Source organism: Megascapheus bottae, chromosome 17, assembly GCF_031878675.1.
Source record: "Megascapheus bottae isolate mThoBot1 chromosome 17, mThoBot2.hap1, whole genome shotgun sequence".
Taxonomy (NCBI): Eukaryota; Metazoa; Chordata; class Mammalia; order Rodentia; family Geomyidae; genus Megascapheus; species Megascapheus bottae.
Window position 1 is genome coordinate 30292245 of NC_143525.1, and position 22695 is coordinate 30314939.

The following is a 22695-nucleotide window of genomic DNA, read 5'->3' on the forward strand; positions in this document are numbered from 1 at the left end:
TTCTCAAATAGCTTCATATCCCCTATTGCTTTTCAAATGGAGAGAAACGTTAAAAACCAGTGTATGTGTGCATAAAAGGGACAAGGGACTCTAAGTTTTCTGTGGGTCCATTTTTGTGTGACAGAGTGAATGTGTGGTAAGTTAATGACCCTTGATAGGAAAAGAGAAACAAATTAAACATTTAAAGACTGATGGAAGTACAAAACAGGCATTTAACCAGAAATCAAAGTTGAAAGCCTTAAGTAAAAGTAGCTTTACTTTCTATTCAATGAAATCTGCCACATATTGGGTTATGGCTAGTAGCAGAATGGGTTTTCTGTAAGCTAGAGGTCCTGAGTTCAGACCCACTACCCCACACAAAAAAAGTAGTACTAATACTAACAAATAAATTAAAAATAAAATAAGATAAAAAAACACGCTAGTGTCAACAGCCGATTCAGTGCATAGTGCCCATATTGGCACACAGATTGGCAGGACACCTTGCTAGTCTCCCATGAGGTAAAAATCAAGGGGGGGTGGTATTTAGAATTAAAAACATAACAGGATGTGTGGCTTAAGTGATACAGTGCCAGCCACAATAGAAAAAAAGCCATACAAAGAACTAGAGGCCCTAAGTTTAAGGCCAGTAACAGACTCAAACAGACAGACAGACAGACAGACACACACACACACACACACACACACCAATTTGTATAATTTTGTAAGATGCAAAAGATTATGGTCAAGAAAATTAGGCAAGTAATCTAGTGCCTTGTAGCCAACTACACCTTAACATTAAGCATCCCTTGGCCTCTTGCCCCAATTAAAACACATCTGAACTACAGATCAATATTTATCAAACCCACCTCAGTGATGCCACATTTACTTGAGGACATAATTTAAGAATGCAGACTAATCAGCTTCCAGCTAGAAATCTTGACTACTCAACTGTCACAGATAATTCTGCAGAAAAAGCTACACAATCACCACTGAAACAAATCCTAACATCAAATTCTGACCTTCAATTGAGTATGATTGACTACTTTTCTGTTTTTAGGAAGTCATGATGACTTAAGCAGACTCAGAGGCTGTAGGACTGGGGCCAGCAGCACCTTTGTTTAACCATCACCATTAGCATCAATAATACAAATGGCAGCAAGGGGATATAAAGAGCATACTACCTCAGTGACAAGACAGACAAAAAAGACAGATAATGCAAGACAACAGTCAGGAGGCTAGAACAAAAACTGGTTTTGCTATACAAAAATCAAGTGGTGAGGACAAAGAGGAAGCAAAAAGGTTTAATTTATATAGAGAAGCTTGAATGAAAGAAAAACAGCTGGTATTTGAGTTTTGCTATGTGTTAGGTATCTAGTTGAATATGTGTTTTGCTTCACCTATACTTAGTATAAGACATAAGTACTACTATTATCCTAGAAAGGTGAAAAAAGTAAAGATTGCAATTAGTATGTAGCAGGTGTGTGTTTGTGTGTGTGGGGATATCCTGGCCTTTGTTTTTAACCTGTACTCTTTCAAAAAATGAAGTAATTGGGGCTGGGAGTTTGCCTAGTGGTAGAGTGCTTGCCTAGCATGCATGAAGACCTGGGTTTGATTCCTCAGTACCACATACATAGAAAAAGCTGGAAGTAGGGGGTGGGGGGAGGGAAATGGGGGCAAAACATGAGAAGGGGTATCAATGTGTGTGAAGTAATGCACCTTCTATCTGGTGAGTATAACTGTAAACCCTCTATTAATTACAATAAAAATATACGAAAAAGAAAAAAGAAAAAGCTGGAAATAGCCATGTGCTATTAATCCCATGCCTATAATCCCAGCTACTCAGGAGGCTGAGATCTAAGGATCAAGGTTCAAAGCCAGCCTGGGCACAATGGGACCTGAGACTCTTATCTCCAATTAACCTCTAGAAAACTGAAGTGGGGCTTGGCTCCAGGGTAGGGTGGTAGCCTTGAGCTGAAGAGCTCAGGGACAGCACCCAGGCTGAGTTCAAGCCCCATGATCCACAAAAAAAATAAAAAATAAAAAAAAATAAGCTGGTGCTGTGGCTTAAGTGGTGGGGTATTCTAGTCTTGAGAAAGCCAAAGGACAGTGCTCAGGCCCTGAATTCAAGTCCCAGGACTGGCAAAAAAAAAAAAAGTAATCACAGAAATACAAAATCATAGCTGGGTGTGGGGTCATATTATCCTAGCTACTTCTGAGTTGGTGACTGAGAGAATCAAGGTCTGAAACCAGTCTGAGATTCCATGTCAAGTTGGACATGTGTGTGTCTTTCCAGCTACTGAGAAAGCATAAATAGGAGGAGCATGGTTCAGGACTAGCTTGGGCAAAAATGGAGCCCCTATTCAAATAATAATGTAAGCAAAAAAGGCATGACTCAAATAGTAGAGCAAGCTTGAGGCCCTGAGTTCAAGTTCCAGTACCACAAAACAAACCAGCAAACAACATGAACAGCAGCAGCAACTACAGAAAAGAAAGAAGGCCAGACAACTGACCTTTAAAGTGAGAAGTTAATGGAATTAGCAGTGGGAGACAGTGTTATATAGAATCAGAGTGATGAGGGCTACAATCCTGACTGCCTCATAATAGCTTGGTAACTTTAGGCAAGTTAGGTAACTTGATTCTATTTCTATATTTATAAAATAAACACAATGATATATGCAATACAGGATTATTGCCAGGATTTAGATATACAGATTTAGAATCACATATACTTGGAACAAAGAAGACAGAGATTAAATAGTAGCTCTAAGAAGAATACTGAGTTTACTTACTATCAACATGCCAGGTCCTGTGCCTGGCATACATCAATTCATTTGTTCCTCCCAGTACCTCTGTGAGGAGTACTATCTTACATCATCCTTGAGAAAATTAAGGATCTGGGAGAAGTATCAGGTAACTTTTTTAAGGCTAATAAGAGTGGGAATGTGGTTTAGTGGTAGAGTGCTTTGCCTAGCCTACATAAGGCCCTAGGTTTGGTTCCTCAGTACTACATACATACTCAGAAAAAGCTAGAAGTAGAGGGGTGGCTCAAGTAGTAATATGCCAAGCCTTGAGCAAAAGCGGTTTAGAGACAGTGAGTCCAAGCTCCAGGACTGGCTAAAAAAAAAAAAAAATGGGGGCCGGGAGATTGGCCTAGTGGTTAAAGTGCTTGCCTAGCATGCACGAAGACCCAGGTTCGATTCCATGGTACCACATACATAGAAAAAGAAGCCGGAAGTGGTGCTGAGGCTCAAGTGGTAGAGCTCTAGCCTTGAGAAAGTCCAAGGACAGTGCTCAGGCCCTGAGCTCAAGCCCAGGACTGGTAAAGAAAAAAAAAAAAAAAAAAAAGAAATTTAAAAAAAAATGTTAAATGTGTTGGGTAGGTGGATATATTAGGATTTAAGCTTAGGACTACCTAAAATCAAAGTTTATGCCCTTTGCCTAAAGGTGCTCTTATTTATGACTATGCTCTTATTTCTTCCAACATTCTCCCTTCCATGCTATGTGTGTGGTGTGGGATGCAAACAAAAGGAACTGATCACCACTTTAAAAAGCTCTCTGAAGCTAATGTGATCTCAAAAGGAAAAAGAAATCACCACTGGAGCCAGGAGCATGGCCTAGTGGTAGAGTGCTTGCCTAGCATGCACAAAGCCGTGGATTTGATTCCTTGGTACTACATACACAGAAAAGCTGAAAGTGGTGCTGTGGCTCAAGTGGCAAAGCACTAACCTTTAGAAGCCCAAGGACAGTGCCCAGGTGCTGTGTTCAAAGACTGGCTTAAAAAAAAAAAGGAATCACCACTGAAGAGGAATATTTTACTCACTTATTAACATAGTTTCATGTGATTATTTCTTACTGAAAAACATTATATCCCTGACAGTCACATTCTTTCAGCACTCATCAGTACAAAGGCCCTTTCTTTGGCCAGGGCAAGTTTTCTACAGGAACTGTGTCATATGTAAAAAGTCTCTACTTTGTGGATTTGTACAGACTGAAAACCCTAGGGAACAGTTCTAAATGGTCGTCTCTGAGACCTTTGAGAAAATCTCCACAGGGAACCCTGGGTTTTGTCAAAGAGTTTCCAGTAATCTGAAAGGTTTTCAAGTCTTGAGCTCAGAGTAATAAAATTAGCTAGCAGATTAACTAGTTAATATTCCATGTACCTAAAATACTCACACAAAAAAAACACACACTTAAACCCAAAACTTTGCTTACAAATTCAAATGACATTTCCTTTGGAAAAAAAAGTGTCATTTCAATCTGATCCTATTTCTTACCTTCTGGCTCTCTTTTTAACTCCATGTGATGTAATCAGTAAGAAGAAAGATTGCCAATTAAACATGTAATTATTAAACCTATTATCAGTTGTATAATTCACTGCTCTTGAATAATATTTTATAATGATATGCACATACCAAGCTGAGAACAGAGACATATAATAGGTAGTACATAAACAAACTTGACTCTGGCTAAAATATACACTTGTGCTAGTGCTAGTGTATAATAAGTCTATTAAGTTTCCTGAGGTACTGCTCTCAAATTGAGTTGCAAGCAGGAGTCTCAGCTGGTCTTTGAAGTGGTTAAAAGCCCCACTGATTCCCCACATCCTCCAATTAAGGCAAGTCTGATATATTTATAGAAGCTTCTGAAACCTCTGGGTCTCCATGTAACACATAAGTCCTACTGTCTAGCAACCTTAAAAAAAGAAATAAAGTCAGAACACTGGATATGACAGGAAAGATCAAATAAATAGTCCCACGAGCCTCCTTAAAGCTTCACACCTGAGTTAAATATGTCAGACAGTTAATAATGTGAAGGTTAACCAGAAGGTTAAGTAGTTCAGGAGATGATAATGGGGTTCTGAGGTTTTATACAGAAGCTCAAATTAGGCATGGCTTTGTAGTTATTCAATATTACCCTTTAATACTGGGGAGCTTTGACAGCATTTTATCCCCACCAGCTGGGAAGTTTTAAAGATATATTTATATTTTAATAGAGAGGTGAATAGACCAGATTCAAGCTTTCAATTTTTTTTGGCTTCACCTGAACACAGGTGTTTCAAAGAGGTAGTGTGAATTAAATTGTTCCAACTATAGTGCCTTTCTTCAAAACAGAGGAGAAAAAAATTCCACCTAAGTTGAAACTTCAAACAGATTTTTTTTTAAAAAGGATTTGCAATACACTGAAGTCCAGGTAATTTATATGCAGGTAGAAAATGCTTTCAAAGGAATGACAGAGAAAGGGGAGGGAAGGAGAAAGGAAGAAATAAAGAAAGAAGGGAAAGAAAGGAGGAAGGAAGAAGAAAAGGATGAAAGAGAAAGAAAAGAAACAAAAAGAGAAAGAATGAAAGAAAGGAAAAGTAAAGAGAAAGGAAGGAAAGGAAAGGAAAAGAGAAAAAGAGAAAGAATGAGAGGAGAGAGAGGAAGGGAGGAAGAAGGAGGAAGAGAGGAGAGGGAGAGTGGGGCACTAGAAAGGTAGATCTGGTAAATATTATGGGGAGGTGTTTCTTGGAATCTCAGCCTGAAGAAGAGAATTATACCTTAAATTTCTAATAAAAAAGTCTGGCAATGTAAATAGCAGTAGGAAAGACACAAGTTGAATGGATGGAAGGCTTACCAATGCTAGCAGAACATTAAATGTACTTCTTGGGAAGAAGAGGAGTTAAGTACTCATGAGTTAAGAACCTATTCCAAATTAACAGTTAATGTCATCATTTTTTTTTTAAGTATTCTCTAAACTCTGGTTAGGTTTGTTACTTATGGAAGTCCATTTGTTTACAAGTATTCACTAATGTCATCTGCAGTTGGTGGGCTTGACACTTTATCAGCAGGTTCCCAGGGGTTCTTCCTATTTCAATCTTTACTAAGTTCTGCCTCCTCAATAAGGCCTTCCCTTACTGCTTTAATGGCACTTCCTACAAGCCAGGTACTGCTCTGAGTACCATTAGCCTCTTTCATTCTAATGAGTGGACAGTCTAGTTCAGAAATATCACTACGAATAGATTACCTCAAACTAGCACAATGTGGTCAGGGTAGGCCATGAATCAACTCGATGGATTTTTACAATCTTTTTTTTTTTTTTTTTGCCAGTCCTGGGCTTGAGCTCAGGGTCTGAGCACTGTCCTTGGACTTTCTCAAGGTTAGAGCTCTACCACTTGAGCCTCAGCACCACTTCCAGCTTTTTTCTATGTATGTGGTACCGTGGACTTGAACCCGAGTCTTCGTGCATGCTAGGCAAGCACTCTACCACTAGGCCAAACTTCCAGCCCCTCGATGGATTTTTAAATAAACACAGGATGAAGATTTTGTTCCAATTTAATGATGTGTTGTTAAGTCCCAAACTCAAGAGTTCTGTTGTCAACTACAGGAGGATAAGAATGCAGCAAAAGAAATGAGTACAGTACCAATTTTAGAGATGGCTGTTAATTATGCTCCAATAACAAGAACATTTATTGGAGTAGCCACCAAGGTTCTTGAGGCTGAAAAAAGACACCTAGCTGGTCAGGTTCTTACTATAAGAATGCTCTGGGATTATGGAATGAAGGAAAACATTCTTATGTTCAGGCTTGCTATCTATCTCTCAAACAAAAGAGAAAGAATAAAACTGATTCATTACACAGCATCATTAAGAAGTGGGAAGCTTATAAACTACTAGAAATAAATTTGTATTACTAATTGTTGAGATGTTATGCAAATAAATGTACCACAATGAAGCACCACTAAGCAAACATTTAAATAGCAGACAGCTAACAACTTCTGAGTGGCTTAAATTACGCATATGTGTAAAAAGTTGTGATTGTCTTGTGTAAAAATTTACCTGCTGGGTTTAAAAAAAACTTCGAGAGTACAGAATTTAAGAAGGTAGCTTGCTTGCTCAAGAGAGGCAGAGTAGATTTAATTTTTTGTTTGTTTTTTGGTTGGTCATGAGCTTGGAGCTTAGGGTCTGGGTACTGTCCCTGAGCCTCTTTGTGCTCAAAGCTAGCATTCTACTATCATTTGATCTACAGTTCTCTCCCTCTCCCTCTCCCCACCCCCAGTGGTTAAATGGAGATAAAAGTCTCATAGGGAATTTTCTGCCTGGCTGAGTTCGAACCACAATCCTCAGATCTCAGCCTCCTGAGTATTTAGGATTATAGGTGTGAGCCTGGTGCTCAGCTCAATTTTCTATTTACAAGGAGCTACTAATATATGAAAAATTATGAATGCAATATAAAAAGCTTGCACAGGAACTAAGTGCACTTAACTGATTTATCTGCATTGGGAGAAAAAATTGGAGAACCTATTTCCCATAAACGATTCAAACTCTTTCCCACAGAATATGAACAGAAAGCTTTGAAAAGCCAATTTTAATCTATAAACATCTTTTACTGATTTCAGATAGTGGAAACTATTTCATATTGGGCAGAAACCATAAGCTAGATTATATAGTAAAAATAAACTTTCAACATTAAATATTTATTAGCAGCTGTTCTATAAGCGTGTGTGCGTGTGTGTGTGTGTGCGTGTGTGTGTGTGTGTGTGTGTGTGAGACTGACTCGTCTTGGGGCTTGAACTCAAGGCCTGGGCAAGGCTCTATCACTTGAGCTACAGCTTACTTCTGGCTTTTTGGTGATTTTCCTACCTAGGTTGGTTTCAAACTATGATCCTCACATCTCAGCCTTCTGAGTAGGTAAGTTACAGGCATGAGCCTTCAACACCTGTAATGGTCTACAACTTTTTTTAATAGCCTTCATCTTAATGCTATATACAAGCTGAAACAAACGAGTCAGGTGACTTTCCCAATGGACACAGCAAACTGATGCTTACTTGCATATAACTGTTTATTAAACACTCAAACGGAGTCTCTCATATGATAAGTGCAAGAAAGATTGCTAAAACATGTGTAAACACTTGGAATACTAATTCTGAAATCCTGTCATATTGACTGAAAGAAAAAAATTCCACAACCATAAATATATGAGGCTTAATAAAAATCTCTTTCCTTACACTTTCTTCTAAAGTCAAACCTACAGGAAATTTCAGCCTAAATCTCAGACATGACACTGATCTGATAAAAGTGAAGGCATTATATTAATATGGTTTGTGGATATTGTTGATTTCAAACAAAGCTTTACGCATGAAGGAAAAACAGCAATGTGTAAGAGAGAACTGTGTTCTCTTGTAACAAATGGTCACTACCTTCTTTGAAACACAAAACATGGGTGCCTCTGTAACCAGAAAAAAATCGGTGTGAGCTTCAATTAGAATCACTGACCTTTTCTGAAGCATGCCTGCTCTTCTCTATAGAAATCAATGGAATAAAAGGTCACTCTGTTAAAATGTTTAAACATAACAATCTCTTCACCAGGCAAAAGCAAATTCCTTTTCTTTTTAAAGCAAGTGATTTGTTGTATACAATGTCAAAAATTAAAACTACATCAATTACAATTTAAAGCTGACTAAAAATCAATTCTATCACCAGAAAAAAAAATCAGAAAGCTGTCATTTTAAATCGTCTGTTATAGCCCAGAAGGTTGTTGGATGAGTCTTTATCATTTAGACTATAAACATACAGGTAATATAGCAATAAGAATATTCTTGAGAAAAATATCATTTCAAACTTCAGCCCTTTTCTTCAGATAGTATACTGGAGAAAGTAAAAACAAGCTGTCAAAGGTGGATGACAGAGCCTAGTCATAAGTAATCTTCTACTGTCATAACCCTTCAAAGCAAATGCACATATGTATAAGCCTAGATATGAAGAGGCAAAGAATGTAGCTGGGGTTGTGGCCCAAGTAGTACAGGGCTTGCCCAGCATGCTTGTGGCCTTGGTTTCAAAACCTAGGAAGGGGAAAGAAAAAAAAGAAAAGCCAAAGTAATGGGAATGACTAGAATAGTCATTCTATTCATATTTCTCTCTCTCTCCATCTATCTATATCTATATATTTATATCTACATGTAAAACATGAAGCTGGATGTTATTCAGACCTGTAATTCTAGTTACTTTGGATAAAGACTGGGAAAAATCATGGACTGAGTCTAAACCCAAACAAGATTGAAACAAGTCAGTGAAGCCTCTCAACCAATAAGTTGGGTATAGGGAAACACTCCCGTCATTCTAGCTATGGAAGAGGTATAAATAGGAAGTTCCAACCCAGGTCAGGCCAGGCAGAAATATGGACTCTGGAAAAATAACTAAAGCAAAAAAAAAAGGGGGGGGGGGTTGAGAGAATGGATCAAGTGGTAAAGTACGTGCCCAGCAAGATCCTGAATTCAAAACCGAGTAACAGAAAAATAATTGAAAAATAACCCTCTACCTACATTAGGGACATTTTAATGCTCCAGATGTGTTTACTCATGAAAGATAAATTCTTCAATTACCTCTTAACCCACTCAGAGAGCCAAGAATAATAGTCATACAGACTATCATCTTTCTTCTTACTTCCAATACAGTATTAATATACCATCTAAAAATGAAGCCCCAAATTACAATCACTACCTCTGAATACGTCAGCAAAAACTAACTTCTTATGACCAGACAATTTAGTTCCAAAAGCTGTTCTTCCTAATAGACCTTGAGAGCATTTTTCCAGTCTGCTTTATAATGAAACCGCATGAATGCTGTCCCATGAATGTTGTCATTTGATCAAAAAACAGCTCACACAACAGCATTATGAAGGGAGGGCCTGGCAGACGTCCACATATCAATCGCCAGGTGCTTCTTAGCCACCCAGCAGTACCTACTGCTTTTGTTCACATCTGGCTAGAGAATTTGTTTTATTTGTTTTGGAGGCACGGATACAGGAACTACCTACATAGCCACGCTAGCCTCAAGCTCACAATCCTCATGCCTTAGCCTCCCACTTGTTAGGTAACAAGTTTGTACCAACATGCCCAGTGTGGTTAGAGATTTTAACAAGGTTGTTGAAAAGAAACAGTTCGAAAGGGTAGAGAGGTTCAAAATATATGGAGAACAAAAGACCAAAGAAGTCTGGTATGTAACTGGGAAGAGAAGAAAAAAATGGGATTCCCTAAAATATCTGCCTCATCTGCCTAAATTTATGATCTGATATAGTGCTTTATCCATAGATTCACAGTATACATTTTAAAAGTTGTAGAATGAATATTGTAATATCCATGTACCATTTCCTTGCATTGTTTCACACTATTATTTGTATAGGTACACAAAAAGGACTACATAGACCTAAGAATAGAAATAAAACTTCCCTTGAAATTTGGTCAGACAAAAAAGAATTTAAAGCCAGGCATGGTGGCTCATGCCTGTAATCCTAGCTACTCAGGAGGCTGGGATCTGAAGATCGCAGCTCAAAGCCAGCCCAAGCACTAAAGTCCGTGGGACTCTTATCTCCAATTAACCACCAAATGTGGTGCTGTGGCTCAAGGGGTAGGGTGGTAGCCTTGAGCTGAAGAGCTCAGGACAACATCCAGGCCTAGAGTTCAAGCCCCATGACTAACCAAAATAATAATAATGATAATAATAAGAATAGTAATTTAACTGGAAACTGAAAATATACTAAATCCTACTAAATGTAACTATACTTTAATGAACTGATATACAAAGGAATACTGGAAGTGGTGCTGTAGCTCTAGTGGTAGAGCTCTAGCCTTGAGAAAAAACCCAAGCACAGTGCTTAGGCCCTGAGCTCAAGTTCAGGGCTGGCAAAAAAAAAAAAAAAAGCCTTTGGAAGAAAAGGATAACAGAGCAGAGGACGTTTTCCTTTTTCAAACCTGTAAGAAAAGTTGGTGACTCTCTACTGGAAAACTGACTACTCTGGTATTGTAACTGTTTGACAACTATGAGCCTCATTAAACCATGAGGAACTTAAGGGTAATAATAATGGCTTGTGACATTTACACTGTCGGCTGTAACCTCTTTGCTGAGGGTAGAGGGCAAAAGTTAGGGCAGGAAACAAACAAACTGAGGATCATGAAACTCCATCTTGGTATCACTCTTTTCTCTAACTGAGCCTCTCAGTCAAGGAAGTCTGGTCCATGTATTTTTAAGTTGTGGTGAAATACTCTTCAATAATATTTAACCAAACAGTTCAGTGCCATCACAAAGTGTTATATAAGTATTCCTCTATCCTTTTCTAGAGCAGCTTCTTTTCACTATCTCAAAAGAAACCCCTTGTTAGTTTTTCAAGTATACTTCTGACTCTGTTATATTACAAAAAAGCTTTGCCAGTGCTTAGTGAATAAAGAACTGTTTCTGTAGCTCAACATTCAAAGCCTTCTATCAGTTGGCAGAGACCAGCTAGTTTTCTTATCTGTGCATACAAATTTCTGGTCAACTGGATGACTGACCATTCTTCAAAGTTGGTCTTGGTACTTATTCCATCTGGACTATCTACTATTGCCCGAATTCTTATCCTTTGACAATGATCTAGTCTTTTCCTCCTCAGTCACCTGACTTGATTTTTCCTTTCTGAAGTAATCTCTCTTTTCAAAATTCTACCACCTGTCTACATTCTTTTGGCACATCTTGCAATATATGACAGCTATTTCTTACCTTATCTTTAAAGTACTTCTAGCCTGCTACACTAGACAACAACAGATGTTATTTACAAATGATCTGGGACCAGTTTCTTACCTTTTGGGACTAAGGCAATATATTTAAGCTTTTAAAGAAGTTAAACTAAGGGCTAGGAGTTTGGCCTAGTGCTAGAGTGCTTGCCTAGCATGCATGAAGACCTGGGCTCAATTCCACGGTACCACATACATAGAAAAAAGCTGGAAGTGGTGCTGAGGCTCAAGTGGTAGAGCTCTAGCCTTGAGAAAGTCCAAGGACAGTGCTCAGACCCTGAGCTCAAGCCCAGGACTGGCCAAAAAAAAAAAAAAGTTAAAAAAATGTGCAACTCATTTTTGTATGCATTAAGAAATTAGCACAGTACTCATACACCTAATAGTGTTAAATGGCCAAATGAGTAACAAGATGGACCAGACAGTAATAGCATTTACATTAGAAACTGTCCCATCTGCTTTTCCTGAGTTTTACCATTTTCTGCATTTCTGTCTTAGGCCTCAGATGAAAAGAGCTAGGACTGGTGATACTAGATAAATCTGTTTTTGTTTAAATCACCAAATGTTTTCCAAGTAATCCAGTTTGGAAAACTAAAATGGGAAAGACTGGAAATCAGTGCCCCCCACTATTCTATTTTTTGTTTTTTTAAACAATCAACATACTTTCCAACCTATAATTACTGTTTAGGGGACTGTGTCACTGTATCTTACACTAGATTATAAAGTTGGGGGCAGCAACTATTTTATTTGTTTATTTAACAAGAAATTATTTTGTACTGATGCGTCAGACCCTTTCCTAAGTTTTAAGAATATACTGCTGAGGTGGGAGGGAAACAGGGACAAAAACATGAGAAGGGGTATTAATGTGTGAGAAGTAATGCACCTACTACCTGATGAATGTAACTGTAAACCCTTTATATATTATCCTGACAATAAAAAAAAAGAATATAATGCTGTGCGAATCAGACAAAAATCCTAATTCTGGATGATACTTATATTTATGGAATAAAATTAATAAGAAATGCTTAACAATATGAAAGGCTTTAAAACTTGATGTTACTACTATTGTAGAAAGAACACACACACACACACACACACACACACACACACACACACACACACACACACCAGAGACTTTAATTGGATGGTATTGACAATGAGGTTTCCTTGATATCTTTTTTTTTGCCAGTCCTGGGCTTGAGCTCAGGGCCTGAGCACTGTCCTTGGACTTTCTCAAGGCTAGAGCTCTACCACTTGAGCCTCAGCACCACTTCTGGCTTTTTTCTATGTATGTGGTACCAAGGAATCGAACCCGGGCCTTCGTGCATGCTAGGCAAGCACTTTAACCACTAGGCCAAACTCCCGGCCCTTCCTTGATATCTTTATGCAGGAGATTGCTGTTTAAACACTGACTGTAGGCTGGGCGTGGTGGCTCACACCTGTAATCCTACTCAAGAGGTTGAGATCTGAGGATCAAGGTTCAAAGCCAGGCCTGGCACAAAAGGAGCTGAGACTCAATTAACCTCTAGAAAATGGGAAGTGGAGTTAGGCTAAGGGGTAGGACAGCAGCCTTGAGCTGAAGAGCTCAGGGACAGGGCCCAGGCTGAGTTCAAGCCCCATGACCCACCAAAAACAAACAAACAAAAAACCCACTAACTGTATTCCCCAAACTTATCATCCAATAGCCATACAAGGTAGTACAGAGTATACACCTGTAATCTCACACTTCAGGGGTTGAGGCAGGAAGATAGCAAGTTTGAGGCTAGCCTGGTTATATAGTGAAACCTTGTCTCAAAAAATGAAAACAATGACAGTAAAAAAACACAAACAAGCATATCATACAAACAGGGAAGAAATTGAAAGACATATCTTATAGTAAAATCTAAGACTCTCCCAACAAATCTAACTACACAAAATTAATGTTGGTATAATTTGTGCTTGAATTATAAAACAAAATAGATTTAGTCAAGTGTACAGTGAAGAGATTTTAAATCTATTTGTCATTTACTTAATATACTTGTATTTACCAAATTTCTCTTTCTTTCTTTCCTTCCTTTTGTTCTTTCTTTTGTGGGTCACGGGGCTTGAACTCTGGGCCGTCCCTGTGCTCTTCAGCTCAAGGCTACCACCCTACCCTTGAGCCACAGCCCCATTTCCTGTTTTCTAGTGGTTAATTGCAGATAAGAGTCTCAAGGTCTTCAGTGCCTGGGCTGGCTTTGAACCGTGATACCTCAGTTCTCAGCCTCCTGAGTAACTAGGATTACAGGCCTGAGCCACCCTGCCTGGCCGCCAAATTTCTTAAATGGGAAAAACAGTGTCTTAGTATACTTATAGTTTGGTCAGGACACATAATTGATGCTTGCAATTTGATTCATGGTAGACATCTCCATTTGTTTATCTAAGGCTTTGGACCATGCTGTATTTATTTGAGCTGGGGCAGGTAAAGGAGGGGAGGCTGGAGACTGAGTGGCTAACGGTCTGTCACTTGAGAGCTCTATGCCTATGGAACTGACCCACAATGTAGTTCCTGACATCACAGCTTAGGTGAGCTTGTTGGGTGGTAACACTTATCCGTGTTGTTCTACATGATTACTGCAAAAACTAATTCCTGTCTATATAATTCTACTGGAAAAGGACACTGGCAAACTCACGTGAAGCCCTGTGAGCCTTTTTCTTTTGCTGATTTTTTTTTTTTTAAGTCCTGGAGCTTGACCTCAGGGTGTGGGTGTGGGCACTGTTCCTGAGCTTCTTTCTGCTCAAGGCTATCACTCTACCACTTCAGCCACAGTGCCAGCTTTGGCTTTTTCTGTTAATGTGGTACTAAGAAATGAAACCCAGGGCTTCATGAATGCTAGACAAGCACTCTACCACTAAGCCACATTCCCAGCCCATCCTTTACTGATTTTAATCTTCAAGCTTTTTGCTACAATAAACTATAAATAAGAAAGAACAAGGGCTTTTGAGTCTTTTTAGTGAATCATCAAACCTGAATGTGGTCTTGGAACTCCAGATACAATCTAAACATAATACATTGCATATTTAATAAAGGATATTTCTTTTAACTTAAAAGCTTGGTTTCAGCAATTTCTTTTCCAATGAGATGAAAACAGTAACACATGCTGATAAACTACCTTTAAGTACATGGATTTCTGTTTCACAGTTAAGGTTACAGAAGGTAGCTCTTAGCTGGGTGCAGGAAAGCATTTCTGCTAAGTTAAATAATTGCTACTCCCATCAGCGCTTTCCTTTCCTCCAGCAAGGCCCCAGGCAATCTTCACAAAGGCTATGGAATCAAGTAATATGTACTATTAATAATTAGCCTTCTCCTCAGTTGCTACTACTGACATAAAGCTGAGGAAAAACAGAACTTTTCACTTTCTTGATTCTTCTTCTCTTCGTTCCTTAGGTAAATTCTGTACTTTTTGTTTAAAAAAAACTTATTTGCTAATTTATTTAGATAGACTGTCATTACGTAGCACTGGCTGGGCACAAACTCATAGATCTTCTGTACTCACCTCCCAAGTTCTGAGATTACAAGTACACACTACCATGCCTGGCCAAATTTTGTACTTTCTGAATAAAGACCATATCAGAAGGATTTGGCAGGACTCAAAATATCAAGATAGTCTTATCAGCCAGGAGCTGGTCAAGTTGACAGCCCTTTCTTTGCAATGTGCAAGGCTGGGCCCTTCCAAATCTACTGAATTGTACTGTACAAACAGATTAAATCTACAAAAGACTTGTGGATTGAAATATCACTAAGGATTATAGCATTTAAGAGATCAGGTTTATCTAATCAAAGCATCCCAGCTGTGTGGATCAGTAACCTACCTTATATGGTTTCTCAATTCCCCAGCCAACTAAAGCTATTTGTTCTCTTTCTCTCTGGGAAGGTTTTAATTGTTACCAGTTTCTAAGGAAATTAGAAAATATAATTGTCTAGAATGAAATTACCTACCACCTGTGTTAAGAATGAAAATCTCCTTTATTTCACTGTTGAATCAGAAAAAGAATCTATTATACTAGCTGCCATTTGTAGTAACAGACCTAAAGTATTAATTCAAAGCCTAGATTGAATAAACGGCATGATCATGAACTTGCTTACCAAACAAAATGATTTAAGATTCCCTGTCTTCCACTTAAGGCTTTAACTGCAGAAAGGAAACTGGTGACACTTTGCTTAGGAATACCTAATGGACTAATCTACATTCCAGCCCCCTTCACCCCCTGCCTTTTTTCCATGCAGCTCCAGAAACTATTTACCATGCATTATTTTATAGTTCCTTATTATTCATGATATCAACACACTATTTTAAAACAAAAATAGTAGTAATAGGAGACTGTTATAGCCTTTATCATATAGGGAGGGGTTGAAAACAAGAAACCATAGTCTAACTGCTTATAATTGAATTTTAGTCCCAAACACATCCTAGCTCTGTAATCTTGGCCAACTTTCTTTACCTTTTGTTCCTTTTCTATAAAATGAGAACAACAGCACCCTTCCAGGAGGTTGTTACAGGATCAAACAAACTCCTCTGTGTATAGAATTCACAACTGTCTGGCATGCAATAAAAACTATATAAATAATGGCTATTATCACCACCATCATATGGCACATGGCATTCAGCCTACTTAGCCTAACAAGAGGTCATTTAGCTTACTTAACTCTTTTATTTTTACCATACCCCAAGTGTTACAGGGAAGGGCAATACTTTTCTTAGTTGACAAGCAACTACGACTTCATTGGGTTTTACTGCAATATGGCTGGTATGGTTTCATCTACAAAATGGGATTGTAATTTATCCTACAAGGTTATCTGTTCAGATGTCCTGTTGTAGACTCACTACAGGACTGACTCTGCCAGATACTTGGGATTTCAAAATTACCTGGCTTCAAGAGTACTCTACAACTTCTGCAAAGATGAGGCTTGATATAGTTCAAGGTATGAATTCCCAAAAAGATGCTAGAAGAACAAATTAACTTAAAAAATGGTGTCCTTCTTTCACATTCCCTGGTTAGGATACATTTCTTCAAAATAGTCAATGTGTGGAGGTTGGAGTATGTCAAGGGCAGAGAGTACCTGTGAAAAGAAAAAAAGTCAAATTTAGAGAAAAAGGAAACAAATTTCAGATAAATGAAGTAATATTGTTAACTTAATGATTTAAAGCAGTTACAACTGTCCAATGAAATTTAATGTAACAGTCAAGCACCATAGACTTACTGAGTTAGTAAATTTAACTGCCTAAAAAGCAATGCAGACAAATCCAAAATGCAAGAGGCAACTATGGTACACTATGTGCTAACAAAATCCTTGCCTAGAGTGTTGAGAAGAAATGCCCTATTTTTAAGAATTACTGTTGCTTTAAGGGACATGGGTACACACATTCTTCTGATGGGTACATTGGTAAACTCTTGGATTACACCGATGAGCAAAACAGGTATCATCCCTGCATACATGACTTAGAAAGCAGGAAAGCATGAAATAAATAAGCAATTACACAAATATATAATCAAATCTACTATAATGAAGAAAACTGTATGGCTGAAGTAACACTACTTAGTCTAAGACTTAAGAGCAGGGTAGGAGTTGGCCAGTCAATGAACAGGCAATGTAAAGATGCTGAACCTGCTTATAAAAACAGAAAAGTAGGGTGGGGAGTTTGGCCTAGTAGTAGAGTGTTTGCCTAGCATGCACAAAGACATACCTGGGTTTGATTCCTTGGTACCATATACATAGTAAAAGCCAAAAGTGGTGCTGTGGCTCAAGTGGTAGAGCTCTAGCCCTGAGAAAACCCAAGGACAGTGCTCAGGTCCTGAGTTCAAGACACAGGACTAGCAGAAAAAAGAAAAAAAAAACACCCAAAAAACAGAAAAATGAGTGCTTGTGGAATATAGTGGGAATGAAGAAAACAGACTGGTATAAATAGAGGAAGACAGGAAATGTATCACACAAAATCTCTTAAATCTTATTAGGCATTGTGGATTTCATTCAAGTTCAAAGATGTCAAGAGGTATCTCAAATCAAAATATTTAATTAAAAAAAAGCAGCAAAGCCGGGCGCAGTGGCTCATGCATGTAATCCTAGCTACTCAGGAGTCTGAGATCTGAGGATTGAGGTTCAAAGCAAGCCTCTGCACTAAAGTCCACAAGATTCTTATCTCTAATTAACCATCAGAAAATTGGAAGTGATGCTATGGCTCAAAGGATAGGGTGGTAGCCTTGACTTGAGGAGATCAGGGACAGCACTCAGGCTGTTCAATTGCCACAATCAAACAAAGCAAAACAAATAAAAAAAAGCAGCATAAACCAATGCAACATAACAGAAAGACTAGTTTCCCTACAGCTATCTAAGCCGTAACTCCTATTTGTGGTGTCACACCTGAGAATCTGAACATAGCTGGATAATGAGAAGCATCAGGCTCAAAAGGGATGGAAGAAGCCAGCAGGAAATCAAAAATATGGTACAAATTCAAATTTTCTAAACTTTATCTTAATTTTTAAGGTAAAAATTTTATCTCGGTGAGTTTAAACCATACACAAGTAGATGGAGTAAGATGAAGAATGTCCATGTAAATAATATCTGGTTAGTTGTCCTCAGGCTCATTCATTTATAACATCTCTTCACATATAATTTTGAAATACCACAATTTTTTCAGTTATAAATCAGCTAAGTATCCCTAGCAGATAAAAGCTTAAGATATAATTATTAAATCTAAAAGTCTGTTTAGTTGTATTTCTGTGCTAAAGATTGAACCAATAGCTTTACAGTAATTTGTTTTAGTAATGGCCCTGAGTGTGGTCCTTGAGCTTTTGTTCTCAAAGCTTTGCTCTACCACTTGAGCCACTACTTTTATTTATTTATTTATTTATTTATTTTGGAGGGGGGGGGTGATTAACGAGATAAGATTGTCTCCAGAGGACCAGGAGTTTGGCCTAGTGGTAGAGTGTTTGCTTAGCAGGTACAAAGACCTGGGTTCAGGTCCTTGGTATCACATACATAGAAAAAGTCGAAGTGGTGCTGTGGCTCAAGTGGTAGAGCTCTAGCCTTGAGGAAAGCCCACTGACAGTGCTCAAGCCCAGGACTGGCAAAACAAAACAAAACAACAAAAAAGCTGGAAGTGGTATTGTGGCTCAAGTGGTAGAGCTCTAACCTTCAGGAAAGCCAGGCCCTGAGCTCAAGCCCAGGACTGGCATCAAAAAAATAAAAAATAAATAAAAAATAAAATAAAAAAAGATTGTCTTGTGAACGTTCCTATCTGCAATGGCTTGGAGCTATGATCCTTAGAACTTGGCCTTCTCAGTATCAGGGAAGATTACAGGCATGAACTACTGATGCCTGTTTTTTTTTTTTAAACACTAACAAATAGCCATCACTCACTTTTTATTTATTAATTTAAATAAAAAGTTGATGTCTAAATCAGGAAATAAGATTTACATATTGTGACATCAATTTTTGCCCTTTAAGGTTTTTTTTTGTTTTTGTTCTGTCCATCTGGGACTTGGACTCTGGGCCTGGACATTATCCCTGAGCTCTTCAGCTCAAGGCTACCACCCTACCCTTGAGCCACAGAGCCACTTCTGGTCTTCTAGTGATTAATTGGAGATGAGTCTCATGTTCTTTAGTTCCCCAGGCTGGCTTTGAACCTTGATCCTCAGATCTCAGGCTCCTGAGTAGCCAGGATTACAGGCATGAGTCACTGGCATGGCCCTTGAGACTCTTTTCCAATTAACCACCAGAAAACCTGAAGTGGCAGTGGCACTGTGGCTCAAAGTGGTAGAGCTCTAGCCTTGAGCTGGAGATCAGGGACAGCTCCAAGGCCCAGAGTTCAAGCCCCACAACACCCCCCCCCCCCCAAAAAAAAAAGTCTGTGAGACTTATTTCCAGTTAACCACTAAAAAACCAGAAGTGGTATTGTGGGCTCAAGTGGTAGAGTGAGAGAGGTAGCCTTGAGCTGAAGAGCTCAGAGAGCGCCCAGGCCCAGAATTCAAGCCCCATGACTGACAAAAAAACAAAAACAAAAACAAAAAAACAACCGGAGTCTCAAGGACTTTTGTGCGTGGGCTGGGTTTCAACAGTGATCCTCAGATCTCAGCTTCCTGAGTAGCAAGGATTACAGGTGTGAGCCTCTGGTGCCTGGCTACCCTTTAAGTTTTTACATCAACATTTCTCTCCTATCTCTTTTACTTCTTATAATTCACTTGGGCAAAACACTTTGTTTATTTTGAAGGTCTCTCTTTTTTCAGTCACATATTTCTCACTTCAAATTTTAAATTAAAATTATTAAGCTAAAATCTCCTTGAATTAAGAAAAGCTCTATTACTGACTTTAAGGCTAGTTAATCAGAGATTTTAGAATACCTTAGATGATTTTTAAAAGAACATCTATATTTCATTTTGGAATTAACAAGTACAGAAACGAAAGAGTTTCATGGTTCAAGACTAGCCCCAGGCCAAAGTGAGATATCCAGCTCCAGCTCAACCAATATTGTGGCAGGGTACCATGTGCCTATCATCATTAATAAGCATAAATGGAGGACCCCAGTCTAGGCTAGCCCAGGAATAAACTTGAGATCCTATCTCCAAAATGAAAAAGGGTAAAATGGGGTGTCTAAAATGGTAAGGCACCTGTCTGCAAGTACAAGGCCCTAAGTTCAAACCTCAGTGTCACATAAACTTTTAAATTTGCATTTAGAATTTAGGGTATTTCTAGAAAACAGTCTTTTTGTTCCTTCAAAGACAATTTTTATATAAAAATAAATAATTTAATTATTATATATTTTAAAATCTATAATTAGTGTTGGAAATTTATATAAATTTCTTTCTTGAATGATAAAAAATACTTAATATGGATAAGGAAGGCCAGTTAGAAATTAGTGTTTTACTTGACATCTTTTGGACTCCAACTCTTTATCTGAACAACACATGTCCTCCTGTCTTGAAGGAAAACAGAACACACTGAGTGACAGCGTCCATTAGACACAGCTATTTTACACTTCAAATCTATCTGCTGTAATTAGAGGTTATCTAGAGTAAAGTGACAACCACACATTTTAAACCTTGAGAGAGAAGAATGAAGCTTTCTTATTTCATGTTTGAAGAAAAGTCACATAAAACAAGGTTAGACATTTACACTATAGCATTCGACTGTTAACGTCAATGGTACTGTATTTTGAATTCTGCCTGGAATTATTTTATGCCTGTTGTTTTATGTCCTATTGTTTATGCCTGTTGTATTCATAAGAGGCTTATCAGAGGTCTACAAAACTAGAACTTTGACTGGCAGAAATGAACCAGTAATCTGAAAAATAATGTAAGTGGGCAAGCAAGAAAAACATTAGGAGAGTTTTTAGTTTCAAGCTTATTGAATAAGTTGCACTTAAAATAGTTGGGGTTTCTTAGCCAGGTGCCGGTGGCTCATATCTACATATCCTAGCTACCTAAGAGGCTGAGATCTGAGGACTGTGGTTCAAAGCTAGCCTGGGTAGTAAAGTCTGTGAGACTCTTATCTCAAATTTAGCACCAAAAGAGCCAGGAGCAAGCTGTGGCTCAAGTGCTAGAGTGCTAGCCTTGACCAAAAAAAGCTCAGGGACTCAGGGACAGTGTGTAGGCCCTGAGTTCAAGTGTTAGGACCAGTAAAAAAGAGAGTTGAGCAAGAGTGTCTGGTTGTAAGTTCAAGCCCTAGTACTGGAGCACACACACACACACACACACACACACACACACACACACACACCACACACGATATAACATTTCTTTTTTATTTTTTTCATCATCTAAGACTAGGACTTAAACTCAGTATTAAACTTAGTATTTGACACTTTCACTCAAGATGGCTGTATTACCCATGCCATACTTTCAACACCTGACATAACATTTCTAATATAATATAGCTGAGCTGGGTGCAGTGGCTCACGCTTATAATCCTAGCTACTCAAGAGGCTGAGGTGTGAGGATCGAGGTTCAAAACCAGCCCAGGCACTAAAGAACGCGAGACTCTTATTTCCAATTAATCATAGAAAAAAACAGATGTGGCGCTGTGGCTCAAGGGGTAGGGTGGTAGGTAGCCTTGAGCTGAAGAGCTCAGGGACAACACTCAGACCCAGAGTTCAAGTCCTATGACAGACAAAAAACAAAAACAAACAAAAAAACTGTTGTGTATAATCTCAATTTTAAACGTAAGGATAAGAATTTTAACCACTCACAGGACAAACATTTACTGAGTTTCTATTATGCCAAGGACTCTAAAACAAAGGAGCCAGAACTGACCTCTAGCACAGAATAAGAGAAGACTACATTATCGCTAATTTTTTTTATAGAGATGTAACATAATGTACACAAATCCTAAGAGCAAAACCTGATGAATTGTTATATCCAAGTCCAAGTTTAGTCAAGAAACAAAGCATTTAACATTTCTAGAAAAGGCCCTTGCTCTTTTTAGTTGTAACTTTTCTGTCACCATATTCATTCCTACACAAATAGATGCAAACAGATACAGATACAAATACAGAGTGAAGTCTTCTGTGTAGTGTTTCCCTCTTATTAGTATGCCTGTGAAATTTATGATGTTGCTAAGTAGATCAATGGCTCATCTTTTTCAGTTATGCAGTATGCCATTTTATAAATGGAATATACCACCATATATTCATATAGTACTGCTGGCAGACAACTGCATTCTTCACAATTTTTTGGTATTAATAAAGTTAATATAAACATTCTTGTACATGTCTTTCTGAGGATATATATTAATTTCCTTTGATTACTTAAGTGGTTAAACTCTTGCTGAGTCACTGTAGTTACATATTTAGTTTTAGTGGAAATGGATAGTCCTCCTAAGTGGTTTTGATAAATTTACAATGTCAATGGATGAGTTTCAGGTGACCCACAGTCTGAAAAAAAAAAAAAGTCAACTAAAGCATTTATTTTAATTGTCCTCTTTAAACACTTTTTTTCACATTATTTTTATAGTAATTAATAGAAGGGTTACATTATATTCACCAGATAGAAGGTGCATTACACTGATACCCTTTCTCATGTCTTAGTCCCCATTTCCCTCCCCCCACCCCTGCCCCTTATCTTGTATAAACACTTTTTTAAAAAATTAGTTAATTATTTTTAGTGGTGCTTGGGGTCAAACACAGGGCCTCATGTACTTAGGCAAGTATGCTACCTACCATTAAGCTAAATCTCAGTCCTAGCCACT

The 22695-nt window shown here is 38.2% G+C and overlaps 1 protein-coding gene across 1 annotated transcript in view; it reads right to left on the bottom strand.

Annotated features, from left to right (window-relative positions):
* Positions 1-22695, bottom strand: part of Nlk (nemo like kinase) — a 133878-nt gene that overhangs the window by 35332 nt on the left and 75851 nt on the right. Inside the window, exon 3 of the mRNA XM_090350625.1 lies at positions 16520-16575. Within this exon, the coding sequence (XP_090206751.1) occupies positions 16520-16575 (56 nt within the window). The remainder of the gene's footprint in view (positions 1-16519; positions 16576-22695) is intronic.